Raw genomic sequence first — 16601 nt, forward strand, 5'->3', positions numbered from 1 at the left:
ACAAAATAATTTAGATATTTCTTTCTGAGTTCACATATCTAAGCCAAATTTCAATCAAAGCAAAAAGGGAAAATATCTTATCATAGTCTTATTTCCAGTATATATGCCTAAAACATGACCAGGAAACTTTCCTTATCAGAAAAGATAAGCTGGGCATGGTGGAGCACTCTATAATCCCAGCTATTTGGGAGCAATTTGAGGCCAGGCAAGACAAAAGTATGAAATTCTATCTGAAAAACAAATTTAAAGAACAAAAGTGCTGAGCCATGACTCAACTAGTAGAGCACTTGTCTAGCAAGAGTAAGTCCACAACTTCAACAACTAGTACCAAAAACCAACCCATGGCACATGCTATAAAGCACTATCTGGTAAGTTTGTACAATTGGGAGTACACATGATCAACTGAAATGGAAGTCACACAGGAAGCTGATTCTAGCCAGGCACCAGTGGCTTACACCCATCATACTACCTATTCAGGAGGCTGCAACCTGGAGGACTCAAGTTCAAAGCCAGCCTTGGCAGAAAAGACCACCAGATTCCATCTCTAATTAAAAGATGGAGAATACCTTCACAAGAAGCAATTCAGTATTCAAGTCAGTTCACTAGGATATAGTTCTTGATAGAAGAGTCTTCTGTGTGTGTGTATGTGTGCGCACATGCAGGCACGCACACACACATTCATGCAGGGATATACATGTGCTGGTACCAGGGCTTGAACTCAGAAACATACTCTTGTTTAGCTTTACATTCAAGGCTGGCACTTTACAACTTGAGCCACCAGTTCCACTTCTGGCTTTTGATGGGTAACTGGTGATAAGAGTCTCATGGACTTTTTAGCCTAGGTTGGCTTCGACCTTTGATCAGCAGATCTCCGCCTCCTGAGTAGCTAGGATTATAGGTAAGAGGTACTTGTGCCTCACTTCCAAACAGGTCACTATTGACTAAGAAACCTCACAGTGAGAACACAGTAGTCCCAATTCTGCCCTCTGAACCCAGACAACACTGTTCAAACCTGTCTCAACATGATCACCACCACTGTCTGTCACCTGCAGACAGTCATGTCTAGTGCTATCACAAAAATGCACAGAAGCCCTAAATGGAGCTCCTGACCCCAGAAATAAGAATAATGAAAACTGTTCGATGGTGCTGGGTTTTGAACTCAGAGCTTTTAGCTAGCTCAGTTTGCTTGCACAGCTAGTGCTCTACAAAGAAGCCATATCTCCACGCTTTTTGCTAGTTATTATGTGCATGAGATCTCAGGATGGCTTCAAACCACCATGTTATCTTCCAAACCTCCTCTTGAGAAGCTAGAATTACAAGGCTGAGCTATTGCTAGCACCCGATGAAGAACTAGTCTTCAGGGGTATGTTATAATCTTTGGATAGACTCTTAGTGGAGCCACTGTGATTCATCTGTAGGACTTGCTAACGCCCATCTCTTTAAAGCAAAGCAGTGCATTGAGTAGGTTAAACCTTCCTTCCAAAGTTATACAGATATGACGGCTATTATCCTTATTAAGAGCTTTGGTACATCAAAGGTGTTTTTAAACACACACCCAGTAATTACCTTTGCAAACTAAAGTGTAAGCCCAGATATGCATAATTTATCATTTCCTCAGGCTCCAAGACATTTTTTGATAGTTAACAGGCTTAAGGAGATCTGTAACCAATTAAAGAAGCCCAATCTTTGGAGTGGACACAAAACATACATTCATTCAACAAGCGTTTGAGAACCTTTACCCAGGGGGGTGGGTCCATCTCCTTACTGCTTCAGGATCACTGTGTAGTAATGGCATAAATTCTGTGTATCTTCCTTCCATTTATGAAAGAGGTCCATTTCAAGCATAAAGTCAAGAAGGGTGGGGCAATAATAGATCACCAACAACTCAATCTGTATGTGGGAACTACAAAAACAGTGGACCTTTGACACACTGAAAAGGTTGGGTGGAAGTTGCTTTGTTCTCATAACTAACATTCTCTAAATTAATGCCAGTCCGGGGGCTTGAACTCTGGACCTGAGTGTCGTCCCTGAGCTTTTGTGCTCAACGATAGCATTCTACTACTCTGCCACAGCTCCACTTCTGACTTTTGGGGAGTTAACTGGAGATAAGTGTCTCATGGACCTTCTTTCCCAGGCTAGCTTCTAACCATGATCTCCAGATCTCTCCTTCCTGGGTAGCTAGATTACAGGCATGAGCCACCAGCACTTGGTATGTTTTTCTATATTGAATACAAATGCTAGTAGGTTGAGAAGCAGTTTGAAGAGGAAGGGCAGAGGTAAAAACAATGCATTAGTCTTACAAAGGTCCTTACCAACCCAAAGCACTCAGCATCAGAGGAAGAGAGCTGAGTCCTGAACACACGAAGAGAACTAGAAGCAGACTGCCTGCATCTGCACAGGCTCTGGTGGGAGCACAAGCCCCCCCCCACACACACACACACACCGACGTGCAGCATTAGGACGTGTGTGTGTGTGCCTTACAGATGGCTGAACAAACACCAGAGTCCTTAGATTCCTTCTCATGGGCAACCAGGATTCCAGCTAGCCTTCTCTGAGGTCACTGAGCTGCCTCTCCCTCATTGGAGGAAATCCAATGAACTACCTGTTCCATAAACGCTCCATTTCCTCCATCATCTGAGAAAAAGGGCATTAATATGCATCTTTCTTTCATCTACTTGTTTAGGAGGAAAATACAAATGCTAATTCCTAATTCTGCCCAGAACTTGAAGAAGTCAATGTTCTCAGCTTTGCAGTCACTGAAAAAGACTGCAAATTAGCTCCAAGCTATGTGATACTATCAGTAAGTATGAACTCATTCCTTCCCTTCACCCCAGTGCGCCTGTTCCCTCACTGGTTTAGAGGCAGTGTTTTATTAAAGGTATAAGTTCTTTATTTTCCTCTACTTTATGAAAGAAGCTATCATTTGCAGCCTTCAGCGCACTGGTGTATGGAAAGGGCTCTGAATGTCGGACACTGTCCTGAACCCTCCCAGTTCCTCAGGAAGTCCCTCCGCCTCTCTGTTTAGGCTTCCTGGAGTCAGCCAGTTCTAATGGCATCCCTGCCCTGGTTCCTATTTGTGTGAATCAGTTCCTTCCCATCAGGGCTGAGGAAGGCCCTCACTTTTGGCCACTCCTCCCTTTCCTAGGATTTCCTGTCTTATTTGCCAGATGGAGATGCTATGTCCAAGAAACAGCAAAATGCTACATGAAAAATTAAAATGCCAAATGGTGGCATACCATGTGCCAGCACATAATCCCAGTACTGGGGAAAGTGAGGGAAGAAGATGGCGAGTTCAAGGCCAGCCTGGGCTACTTGTGAGTTCAAAGGCAACCTGAACTTTATTGGAAGGTGCTAAAAGGAAAATAGGATGGAAACAGTTCTTGACTGCTCAGTCTTGAGAAATCTACAGTGTGAGAAACTAGAACTCTGATGTTTTTAGGAGGGTCAGAGAATGAGGTCCCTTCTGAGAGGTGAGTTTGTTTTGTAATGTGGTACTGGGATTTGAACTCAAAGCCTTAACATTCTAACATGTGAACCACTTTAGACCTAGAAGGCCTGGTTACATGGCTAGATACATTTGACAAAAGACTTGCAACCGTACACCTAAAAATCTGTGCATTTCACTGCATGTAAACATTGTAAGAATGAACTACTCTGAGCTGAATATTAGTAGCTCACCTGTAATCCTAACTACTCGGGAAGCTGAGATCAGAGCATCTTAATTCAAAGCCAGTCCAGGCAAGAAAGTCCACGAGAATCTTATATCCAGCTAACCACAAAAATTTGTTCTTTAAGTGGCAGAGTGCTAGCCTTGAGCAACAAAGCTCAGTACAGGGCCCAGACCCTTAATTTAAGCCCCAGGCCTGGTGCGCACTCACACACACACACACAAATAAATAAGTAAAAGGAAAGACCTCAAATATCCATCAGAAGAAGGGGCCCAAAGAGGAGTCCATGGAGTCCTCTCCAGAGGTGATTGTTATAGTACCGGGATCATCCCGTATCTCCTCCTTGGACTTTGAATTGATTGCTCGATAGGTGGTGCATGTGTCACTTCACCCTTTATATTGGTTGAACGGGCACACAAGCATTTGAGCGGGAAATTCCAGCATGAGAAGAAGCAAATGAGAAGAAGCTCACTGCACCATGGGAGCAAGGAGCGTCATGATGGGGCACATAACCTTAGGATTTTTAAACCAATTTTCTACCATCATAGCATTTTCATTCCATCCCTGTTGATTATATTAAAACACAAAATCACAATAAGTTGAGTTTTGCAGTTGTTGATTGCCTTTATTTGTTTAGTAGTCTGGACCAAAAAATAAGTTTAAAATGTCCCACCTCACCAAAGATGGGTAGATACCGTTTTTGTAGCCAGAAAAAAAATTTTTTTTAAGAATTTGCATTCAGAAAATAGGAATGAGGTGTAGAGACAGCCTCGTTGACTACAGGCTGGCATTTGTCTTATTTGTGCTTTTTTGTGCATTGGTTTGAACAGCTGGCCACTACTTATGACAGGCTGGGACTCAGCTACTAGTTACAAGCATAGATTATACTTGCTTAAACATCAAGTTCATTATAGAGTGAGGAACTTTTAGACCAAGTCTTAATTCAATCTGTAGTTGAAATTACATGTAACTATCAAAAATGTTTCAGCCAAGCAATGGTGGCTCACACCTATAATCCTGCGATCTGAGGATCTATGTTTGAAGCCAGCATGGGCAGAAAAGTCTGTGAGACTCTTATCTACCAAAAAAACCTGAAAATGGAGCTGTGGTTCAAGTGGTAGAGCTCTAGCCTCAAGTGGAAAAAGCCAACTGAGAGTGCAAGACCCTGAGTTCAAGCTCCAATATTCACTCATTCACACACTTCACACACACACACACACACACACACACACACACACACAGTTTGTATGCATTCTGTACCATTTTCAAATGCATGTTTTTGACTTCATTCTAAATATGTACACATGAAAAGGAATAGAACACATTCATGAGACCTTTTTTTACCTCTTTGCTGCATGTAAGGCTGTATGCACTGAGCATTCATTTACCCCATGCCAACTCTTACACAACAGACGGTGGTAACTATGAGTAGAAAAGATGAAGTCTACAAAGAAAAGTAGGAAAACATTTAGGTATTTTGCTCATAGCAATAGAAGACCCACAATACTGAAATCCTTTAAAAAAAAAAAAAAAGAACATTTTAAATTCTTGAGCAGAAAGACAAACAAAATAAGCCAAAATTTAATGACCAGCACATGCTTAAAGGATAAAACTTGAGACAGGTGGAAGAGTGGACCAATTGGAATACCCACAGTTGCAGGACTCATATTCTGGTGCCAGACTTGGCAATGAACTGAAGTTAGCACTCTTAGGTCCTTTTACAGGATGACAGTGATACTGGAAGAATCACACCCAGAGATAACATGCAGGGCAGGCGAACAGGAGGTGGTGAACTAAGTCTGTTCTGTCCCAGTCATAAAAATGACTCAAAGCCCAGACCCACCTACCCAGTTCTTAATCTCATCAGTATTTTATCTGTTTACTGTAAGGCTTTTCAAAGTCCCACACAGAGAGACAGAAGCAACTATTAGGTATGGAAAATTAAAAGGTGCTGTAGAAGAGAACTAAAATTAGAGAGTCTAGGCTGTATTTCTGCCACTCCATCACTCACTCGGTGACCTTGCTGGAATCAAGCTTCTCCTTGGTTTTTGCCTTCAAACCATTACATAACTCAGTTGTAAACCAATGTTTAATCATAAACTAGCCCTGTGGCTTTATTAATATTCCAAACAGCCTTTCCAACCAGGTAATAACCCAGTATCATGGGGGGGGGGATGGGTATCATAAAGGATAGCTTTTCTATACTTGTTGAGACAAATAAGATATGTATATTTGTATGCATATATGTAATATACACAAATACATGAAAGATATACCATATATACACACATATATAAAGAATATAGTCAATCTGAAATAAACAAAAAGAGAAAGCAATTAACAATAACAACTGGGGGCTGAGAATGTGGCTTAGTGGTAGAGTGCTTGCCTAGCATGCATGAAGTCCTGGGTTCGATTCCTCAGTACCACATAAAAAGAAAAAGCTGGAAGTGGGGCTGTGGCTCAAGTGGAGGAGTGCTAGCCTTGGGCAAAAGAAGATCAGAGACAGTGCCCAGGCCCTGAGTTTAAGCCACAGGCCTGAGGAAGGAAGGAAGGAAGGAAGGAAGGAAGGAAGGAAGGAAGGAAGGAAGGAAGGAAGGAAGGAAGGAAGGAAGGAAGGGAGGAAGGGAGGGAGGGAGGGAGGGAGGGAGGGAGGGAGGGAGGGAAAGAAACAATAACAACTAGCCCTCCCACTTCACCTTCTCCCCACCCCTTCAAAAAATAACAACTTTAACTTTGGTTATAAGACTAACACTTTATTTATTTATTCATTCATTCATTATTTGCAGCCTGGGGTTTTCAGGGCATCGTGGTTTCTAGACAAGGGCTCTACTGACAAGGCAGGTATCCAGTCCTTCCCTGCACTGGTTATTTTAACTTAAGGTCTCACCTTTTGCCTAGCTGCACTTGGACCATGATCCTCCGATTTTTGGCTTTTTACCATAGCTGGGATAACAGGCACACACTATCTAGCCCAGCTTTTTCCACTAAGATGGTGTCTTGCAAACTTTTTTGTCTAGGCTGACCTGAGCCCTGGATCCTCCCAACCTCTGATGACAAGTGTGAGCTACCATATCACATTCATATTTGCTCTTTAAAAAAGAAATCACTGACAGAAAATGGAAATATAAAGACATACTGATATGGGAATTTGCTTACTTGAGTTTCTTGACTTTGTGATATTCAAAACTGTAGGTGCTGGGCCAGGAGTTGTAACTCCATGATATAGCACTTCCTTAGCTTTGTAGGCCCTAGGTTAAATCCTCAGCATTACACCTACACATACACACACACACACACACACACACACACACACACACACACACAAACGAATATTATGATTAAACAGAAAATCACAGCTGAACATAAAATAGCGGGCATATTCTATATGCACGTTATATATTATAGCATATGCATATATGTGTAAATATACATATGAACCTATGTACATTGTGAATGTACATATACATGTAAGTATACATACATGTATCTATGTATATATTCACATATATATGTGTGAATGATCCACTATGCTTTAATATACACAAAGAAAGTCATGGAAGAGATAAAATGGAGCAAGAATGGTAGCAAAGAGAGAAATTTACACTATAGTCTTATTTACTTTCCAAAATGCTTTATAAAATACTTCAGAATCAACATTTTATCTTCAAATAAGGGTTCTTAAAATTAATACATTATGACAATGAGATTGATTTTATTCTGCTGCTTTGGACCAAACATAAAATATGTGTTTTGATTATTGTAAAAAAAAAAAAAAAAAAGCTAACAAGATAGAGAAATGTGGGCCCAGACTACAGAAATAAACCTAACACATTAGCTGGGCACAGGTGGCTTGCCCCTGTAATCCTAGATATTTAGGAGGCTGAGATCTGAGGATCTTGGTCCAAAGCCAGTCAAAACAGAAAAATCTATGAGACTCTCATCTCCAAGTAAAACAAAAACCAGAAGTAGAAGTGTGGCTCAAGAAGTAGACCACAACAGTTAGAACGGCAAAAATCAAGAACTCTAACAACAACAGATGCTGGAGGGGATGTGGACAGAAAGGAACCTTACTTCATTGTTGGTGGGAATGTAAACTTGTTCAACCACTTTGGAAAGCAGTATGGAGGTTCCTCAAAAGACTTCACATAGAACTCCCCTATGACCCAGCAATCCCACTTTTGGGCATTTACCCAAATGTTTACAAACAAGACCACACTAAAGCTACCAGCACAACAATGTTTACTGCAGCATTATTTACCATAGCTAAGATATGGAACCAACCCAGATGCCCCTCAGTAGATGAATGGATCAAGAAAATGTGGTATATATACACAATGGAATTCTATGCCTCCATCAGAAAGAATGACATTGCCCCATTTGTTAGGAAATGGAAAAACTTGGAAAAAATTATATTAAGTGAAGTAAGCCAGGCCCAAAGAAACATAGGTCCCATGGTTTCCCTTATTTGCAATATCTAGTATATGCATGAGTCAAGCGGAAAAGGTCAGATAATGTGATGTCAGGAAAATGAACCCTTAGATATGTATTTTAATGTTTTTTTTCTTTCATGCATGTGTTTCTAACGCATTTATAAGATTATCTCTTTGTTGCTTTGTATGTCCCTCCCCCACAGAATAACCCCTGCTTTCACTATATTTGATGTCAGTATAACTTGTGGAGGAGATGGGGAAAAACCAGTTGTTTAAGGATACAGGTGGACCTGTTGCAACAATGACAAGTACAAGTTGTCATGTCCAAAATGAGCTTTACAACGTCGGTGCGGGAGGGGAGGGGGAATGGGGGGGAAGGAGAAGGATTGGGATTGGGGGGGAGGGGGGAGGCTGGGAAGGGACGTGAAGGGTAAACAAAAGGAGGAGGCTGCAATGCTTGGTAAGAAATGTACACATTATCCTGCCCATGTAATTGTAACCCCTCTGTACAGTATGTTCACAAATAAAATAAAATTAAAAAAAAAAAAGAATGTACTTACCCCCCCCAAAAAAGAAGTAGACCACAAGGGGGCTGGGAAGGTGGCTCAGTGGTAGAGTGCTTGCCTTGCATGCCTGAGGCCCTGGGTTCGATTCCTCAGCACCACATAAGCAAAAAGAAAAAAGCCGGAAGTGGCGCTGTGGCTCAAGTAGTACAGCGCTAGCCTTGAGCTGAAGAGCTGAGGGACAGCGCCCAGGCCCAGAGTTCAGGCCCCACGACCGGACCCCCCCCCCCAAAAAAAAAGAAGAAGAAGAAGTAGACAAACAAGTGAAAAAGCTAAGGGATGGTGCCCCACTCTTTGTTTTAGCTCCAGTATCAGCACCAAAACAAAAAGAAAAAAAGAAAACTATCAATGAATCCACTGCTACCACTTCCAATTTCCAGAAGATCCCCCAAGAATATTTGAATATGCACATATCTTTAACAATTGACAGTGATCCAAGTGGCTTGGGGGGGGGAATCTTAATTTTCATTTCACTAACTATATGAAAGGAATGAAGAAAGCTTTAGATCCCCTTGGCAGTCTGGCAATAATGAACAGCACACAGTGTATGCATACAGACCTGTGCATTCATTTCTGATAAATAGCTTCATGTAGTAGAAAGACTAGCCCATTTACCATGCACAACGAGTCTCTATAATCATAATCACACTTTCCCGGAGTTTGTTACATACAAATGTCTCACCAAAACCCCACACAATTATGAGCAAGCTGGCACAAACAAGGAATTGTTACCTTTGTAAAATCTAAATGCTAAAAGAGAAGAGTGTAAAGTGATCCACACTGACATATTTCCTGCGCAAAGACAAAACATGCAAATACCAGCTCCACACAGGAGCCATGTAAGGCAGAAGTGGGGGAGGGGGGGAAGAAGGAAGGATGGAAGGATGGAAGAAGGAAAGGAAAGGAAAGGAAAATGTTCCTGTATTTTCATTCTTTCCCTCCATCCTCAGCACTCAAACATGAAGTGTCAAGCTGGTTTTCTAAAATTATGCAGAGCAAACATTACTAATGGAAAATTACAGTTGCAAGCCTTAACTTTTAAGATTTATGAATGAATGAAGTTATTGCTCCTAACTACCTTGCTGGAATTTTTCCACTCTCATTTCAGTTCAAAGTACAGTGTTTATGCTTCTCTCCAGCTTGGTAAGTCACCTTCAGACCAGCTCAAGGTTTCAATGCTGAAAGACATCCAAAACTAGGTAATTTCTTACACTTCTACTAATTTCTTGTATCTCTTATAGCCCTACAGGCTAGTGGACAGAGTTACTCATAGTTCACATTTCTTTCATTCAGTATCAGAAATACAACAGTTGACATTTATTCTCTGTATTCTTCCACATACCTATGTTTCTTTTTAAAAGATAGGAATGATTTGTTCTGGGATGTGTGTGTGAGAGAGAGAGAGGAGGGAGAGAGACTTGGGAGCTATCCCTTAGGTTTTGTTTTTGGGTTTTTTTGGGGGGAGGGTTGTTTGTTTGTTTTATTCAGGCTAGCATTGTACCACTTGAGCCACAGCCCCACTTCTGCTTTTTGCTGATTAATTGGAGAAAAGAACCTTACTGACTTTCCTGCCCAGGCTGACTTTGCTTGAACAATGATCCTCAGAACTCAACCTCCTGAGAAGCTAAGATCACTGGCAGGAACCCTTCATAATGATTCAATTCTGTTCGAGTATTCTTGAGAATGTTATTTTTCTCATGAAAAAAATATTTATACATAATCCAAATCTTTGAGGGGAAGGGAAGGAGAGAGGAAGGAAAAGAGGAGAGAGGAGGATAGGGAGAAAGAGGAGAAGGGAGAATTCAGGCGAGAGAAAACCACAGACCTCCTAGCTTTCCAGCTTTGATGCAGAGTCTTTCCGGGAAGAAAAGCCATGGGAGACCTCCTGGGAAAGCCACGGCGGAGAAAGCAGCAACCTTGGGGTGAGTGGTCCCAGAATATCTTTTTCCCAACAACCATCTAGAAACCCGTGACGGCCCCCCACCACCACCCCAGCCCCGCGCTCCCGGGGTCCGGCCGCGGCCCGCAGAAAGCCACGCTCCAGGTGCGCCCGACTCCTCCAGCGGCCGCCCGGTCGCTGCCCACACGGAACGCGCCCGGGACCGGGCAGGCTCGGGGCACCTTTAATCTGGCCAGCCCCAAGAAATGCGCCCTAAGTTGCTGGCCCGGCTGCGCGCCCCACGCTCCGGACGGGTCGTCGGGGATGCGGGTCCCGGGCTCTTGCGGGGGATCGCCGAGGGACCTCGGGGGACCTCCGTGTGGCCACCCCGGGGCCGTGGGGCGGCGCGAAACTAAGATGGGCATTAAAGGCAGCACTTGCAAAGCTCCCCCAGACTGCAGCCTGGCACACCGTCCCCGCTCGACGCCCGCCCTGAGACGCCGGGACCAGCACTCACCTCCACCCATCTCTGAGCCTCGGCGAACGCCCCGGAGCAGTCGACCTCTGCCTCCTCCATGACTAGGGCTAGACCGGGACAGAGCGAGAGGAGAGACAGGCTCGGTGGGGTGCGCGCCGTGGAGCCCGCAGTGTCCCCCACGCGTCTCGGCCCGGCGAGAGGACGGACGCTCCGGCTGCCAGCACCGGCTCCCCTCCCCTCTGTGGCGCTCGCAAGTTCCAGTTTAAGGAATCCACCCGCGCCGGTGGGCGGGGCTTTCTCCAAACTTCCCCAAGTCAAAACCTGCAGCCACCCGCGGGACCCAAGCCCGCGCCCGCGCGCCGCCGAGGAACGAGCACCGGACTGGGAGCCGCGCCCCGCACGGCCCGCCGCGCAGCCCTCCTCCCCGCGGGGCCCCGCCCAGGCCCCCCCTCCCCCGGGCCCCCTCGGAGATCCGACCCGCTGGGCGGGGAGATGCCAGGGGTGGCATCCACCAGGGGGCCACGCTCGGTCCTCGCCCCGGAGGAGATGCGCCCCCGGCACCCGCATCCTTCCCGCCTCCGCCCGTCCCGTCTCCCCTTACCCCACCCCGGGGCCCCGGGAAGCGGCTGCCTCGCCCCTCCCTCCCCTCCGTCTCTCCTCACCGCCGCCCAGCCCGCCTGACATACCAGGAATAACTGCACACAATTGCACCTTTCCGGGCCAACAAACTTCCCTCCAGGGACGAAAGCGGCCGGACCCCGCCGGGCCCGCCTTCACCTGCAGCTGGACCCCGCAGGACCCCGCCCCGGCGGCGCCCGGTCCTGCAGTTCCGCCCCCTCCCCGCCTCCCCCACAGGCTCGGTGGTTCCCGCCCCCCCCCATCTCCACCCCGGGGGACCGCCGCTCCCTCCTGCCCGCAGGTGAAGGGAATGACCCGCACGTGCAGCCAGTCACCCCCCCCCCCCCGCCCCAGCCACCCCGGGGCCGGCTCCGATCCCACGGATTCCAGGTGTGTTGGAAGGGACTTGCCACTCAAAGCCCTGCTAATTACAGAGGGTTCAAACTTGGCGTTTCTCTCGCCTGCCGGCCTGCTCTGCCCCTTTCAGGACGTGTCACCGTGTCACCATCCTCACCTGAGAGCCAAACCCCGACCCTGGCTCCACGCAGCAGGCAGCCAGGTGACAGAGTTACTCGGGCCCCGCAGCGTGCTGGAGTTGCTGCTCCCGGGCCCATCCTTTCTAATGCTGGCAGCGAACTCAGGTTTCAGACAGCCACCAGCTCTTTCCCCCTCGGAGGCTCTGGAAGCCCCATCCAGGTCACCACGTGCCACTTCACCTAAACTTCAACTGAAAATCGGCTCCCCGGGTTGAAATAGAGGCTGGTTGTTTACGTTTCCTGATGTGAAAGGCACACACATAGCAGAGGCTGGTGTCCTGAATACCTCTCAGGCCTGCCTTCAACATGTGTTGGCGCCTTTTCTTACTGCACCCCTCACCCTTTCTACAGCAGAGTTTTGAAGTCCAAGACCTTCCAACATACACAGCCTCTTTAAAATGACTCTTCTCGGCGTTACTGAAAACCATTCCCACACAGACCTAAATCTAACAAAAAGTGACCATTCATACCCAATCCCGACTCAGATTGCCCCATGTAGTTCCCAAAGTAGCTTTTCCAGCTGGCCAACTGAGATCAAGAAATCCAGCCAAGGACTGGGCTCTGCATTTGATTATTTGATTATCTGATTTGTCTTATGGCTTATTTGCTTCTTTGTGGTATTTTAAACATATTTCTTTCTCTATATTTCCTATGTCCTGGAAGTGAGATCTACAGGCTAGATTGGAACCCATTTACTCTTCTGAATGAAGACCATCTGGATTGGAGTGATGGTTTCTGTGTTTATTTGGTAGGTTTATTTTTGTTCAACTCTTTTTTTTTTGGCTCTGTCTATAATCAGAAGAGCTGAGGAGTCTCAAAAATACAATTGTTCCTACTGAAGTGAGAGGCCAGTGACTGGCCCATCCCAGCATCTGCCTACCCTCAAATCAGGCCACACTTGTGGAGGGAATGGAATGATGAAAGAAACGGGGTAGAAATTTCCCTCTTTGGGGATATCCAAGAACTCTTATGTTAAATATTTAGCTAATAAGCTGTACTTGGAAAGTGCTATGTGTGGTAAGTGATACAAACATTTTTAAAATTCTAGACTCTGAATCCCAACTACTAAAAGAACATACATTCTGTGGGTTTTGTGGGGTTATTTTTAACTGTGATTAATACATACATGTATTATACTGTTTGGAAATGACTGCTAGAGGTTTAGTTAGCCTCACCTCAAACTAACCTCTAGCAACAAAGTCACAGTCAGACCCAGGATGGGGATTTGAGCAGCTGATGCTACCAAAGTGACTAGAATCAAAGAATTGCAATTTCATCTTTTGAAAAGTATAGAAATGAAACCATCTAATAGTACTAGATTCTTTCCACAAAATAAAGAATTATGAGACAGGAGAAGTAAGAGCAGAGACAAAGTTTATTTGAAAATGGGAGTAAGATGCCAGATGAAAATTCTCTTAGCATTTGGTGGGTTGGTATAATAAGCTCCAACCTGGACTCCTGACTGCCATATGAGGTCTTCTCCATACCTGTTTCCCAGGTAAGAGCAGGGAGAAAAGTACAGACTTCTCCATGGAAGAGAGTGAGAAGGAGTCCCAGCCTGGTGTAGGCTCAGAGGGTCTCTCTTGTAGGGATTGTATGTCCTTTTTATTAATTTCATGCAGGTATTGGGGCTTCAACTTGGAGCCTGCACACTATCCCTTTGCTTTTTTACTCAAAGCTGGTACTTTACCTTTGTCCCTTATGCTGGTTAATCACAGATAGGAGTCTCACAGACTTTCCTGCCCGAACTGGCTCTGAGCTACAACCGGCAGATCTCCATCTCCTGAGTAGCTATGATTACAGGTATGAGCCTCCTAAACTCTGGTGGGTAGTATTTTTTTTTTTTGTCGGTCCTGGGGCTTGATCTCTGGGCCTGGCTCCTGTCCCTCAGCTCTTCAGCTCAAGGAGGTGCTCTACCAGTTGAGCCACAACGCCACTCCGGTTTTCTGGTGGTTTATTGGAAATAAGAGTTTCACAGGAAGTGGCGCTGTGGCTCAAGTGGTAGAGTGCTAGCGTTGAGCTGAAGAGCTGAGGGACAGCGCCAAGGGCCAGAGCTCAAACCCCATGACCAACAAAAAAAAGAGTTTCACAGACTTTCCTGCTCAGGATGGCTTTGACCCGAGATCCTCAGAGCATTTGTTTGTTTGTTGTTGTTGTTGTTGTTTTGCCAGTCATGGTGCCTGAACTCTGGGCCTGGGCACTGTCCCTCAGCTCTTCAGCTCAAGACTAGTGGTCTACTACTTGAGCCACAGTACCACTTCCAGCTTTTTCTGCTTATGTGGTGCTGAGGAATCGAACCCAGGGCTTCATACATGCAAGGCAAGAACTCTACCACTGAGCCACCTTCCCAGCCTTTTTTTTTTTTTTACTTATAATATTTGCCACATTAAGACAGATTGGAAAATTTTAGCAGTGGTTGTGGTTAGTTGTAAATAGAGATTTTGTACCTCTATCTTTTCCAAGTTTTTGCTTGCAAGAGACATGTATGTTAATTTTATAAATGGGAAAACTTACGTGATAAGAAGGTACATCCAAACTTGACTTTCTATTGCATTCCAAAAGCTTCAGTCTCCTCTTGTAAATGTGTAAAATGTTATCATGCCTAAAATTGCAAGATTATGCTGGACATCCTCATCTCACTCCCATGCCCATTTCATTCTGATACCTGTCAACATCTTAAATATTTGTTGAATTGACCCTATTCTTCTCAATATCTCCACTTCCCTAACTTAGACCCTTATTAGTATAAACTTGCAGAAATGTAAATCTTACGATTCTTCTAACACTTTCATTCCAATTGGCCTTTCTTCAAAATACTGCCTGCTTGTTCAAGGCATCTGATGAATGTCCGTGCACTGTGTAGTGACCTCATCATCTGTCATGTCTATTTCTGTACCCTGTCTTGACCTATCCTTCTCACTCTTCCAAAAATGTGCTTCTTTCCCTCTCTTTGCCTGGCTTTCTCCTGACAATTTGTCCAAGTTCCATTGCTTTTCAGAATACTTCAAAAAAGCCTTGGCAGATTATTAGGCCTAGTCTTGTTTATATAAGTACAGTCCCTTTCTCAAGGTATTGCCCATTTTTCCTCATTGAACCAAAATCCTGGCTTTGTTTTTAATACTGACCTGGTGGTCAACAACTGTTTATTGATAAGACTGTCATCCAAGGATAATATAGAGTAGAAGAGGTTTTTACTCAGGTTAGCTACTCAGGTTAACTTTCAACAAGATGTATACAAATGCTGGGCACTGGTGGCTCATGCCTATAATCCTAGCTACTCAGGGGAATGAGATCTGAGGATCTCGTTTCAAAGCTAGTCTGGACAGGAAAGTTTGTGAGACTCTTATCTCCAATTAACCATCATCAGAAAACTGGAAGTGGAGCTGTAGCAGAACACTAGCCTTGAGCACAAAAGCTGAGGGACAGTGTCTAGGCTCTAAGTTCAAGCATCATAACCAACAACAACCACACACACACACACACACACACACACACAAAATATCTATAGAAGTTGTTGGCAGCCCCACATTGCTGGTGATGGCAGTCTCATCATTTGAAGGACACTTCATAAAGTAAGCACTGGACTCTACTGTGCCAGTAGACAACCACTGTGAAGAACTCAAGTTTCAGGGGCTGGGAAGGTGGCTCAGTTGGTAGAGCGCTTGCCTTGCATGAATGAGGCCCTGGGTTCGATTCCTCAGCACCACATAAGCAAAAAGAAAAAAGCTGGAAGCGGTGCCGTGGCTCAAGTGGTAGAACGCTAGCCTTGAGCTGAAGAGCTGAGGGACAGCGCCCAGGCCCAGAGTTCAGGCCCACAACCAGATCCCAAAAAAAAAAAAAAAAAAAAAAGAACTCAAGTTTCAAACACCACCAGAGAGATTAGTCTATATTAGCTCCTTGTAAGCACTGCCTGTAGCCAGACAAGCCTAGGTACAGAGCCCAACACCAGAGGCTTAGAGAGCAATAAAGAGAGAGCTAGAGAGAGGGGATTAGACACAGGCAAACTGAGAATTCATAGTAGTAATAGGAGCTGAGGCAGCGAAGAGACTGGAGTTGGGTGACCCCACCTCCCTGTCTAGAGCAAGTCCCAGCATTGTGACTACTTCATATGCAAGACTATAGATAACCAGAATGTCCAGACAATGAATTGGCCTCAGATGAGTAAATCTCAGTGGAGGAAGACCAGAAACATGAAAAAGTAAAGCAGCATGAAACCTCCAACGGTCTGTAGCTCCAAAGGAATAGACACTAAGGATAGTAGGGGGAGGAGAAGGAGGTTCAGACAAAAACCTCAAATGATTATAAGAATAATCATGAAGCCGGGCACTGGTGGCTCACGCCTGTAATCCTAGCTACTCAGGAGGCTGAGATCTGAGGATCGCGGTTCAAAGCCAGCCCGGGCAGGAGAGACCGTGAGACTCCTATC

At 45.0% G+C, this 16601-nt stretch overlaps 1 protein-coding gene across 8 annotated transcripts in view; it reads right to left on the reverse strand.

The window, feature by feature from the left end:
• LOC138814051 (LIM domain only protein 7-like) overlaps window positions 1–11263 on the reverse strand; it is a 193392-nt gene extending 182129 nt beyond the window's left edge. For 4 of the 8 annotated variants that reach the window (XM_070002833.1, XM_070002829.1, XM_070002831.1 and 1 more), the window contains exon 1: window positions 11061–11262. In XM_070002833.1, coding sequence (XP_069858934.1) covers window positions 11061–11120 — 60 coding nt within the window. In that variant the 5' untranslated portion in view covers window positions 11121–11262. Of the gene's footprint in view, window positions 1–11060 lie in introns of all 8 variants that reach the window. The other 4 variants (XM_070002837.1, XM_070002836.1, XM_070002830.1 and 1 more) reach the window with 3 other exon arrangements.
• Window positions 11264–16601: the final 5338 nt, after the last annotated feature.

The sequence above is a fragment of the Dipodomys merriami genome, unplaced genomic scaffold (genome assembly GCF_024711535.1).
Source record: "Dipodomys merriami isolate MVZ:Mamm:240054 unplaced genomic scaffold, mDipMer1.0.p SCAF_6, whole genome shotgun sequence".
In the NCBI taxonomy this organism is placed as follows: Eukaryota; Metazoa; Chordata; class Mammalia; order Rodentia; family Heteromyidae; genus Dipodomys; species Dipodomys merriami.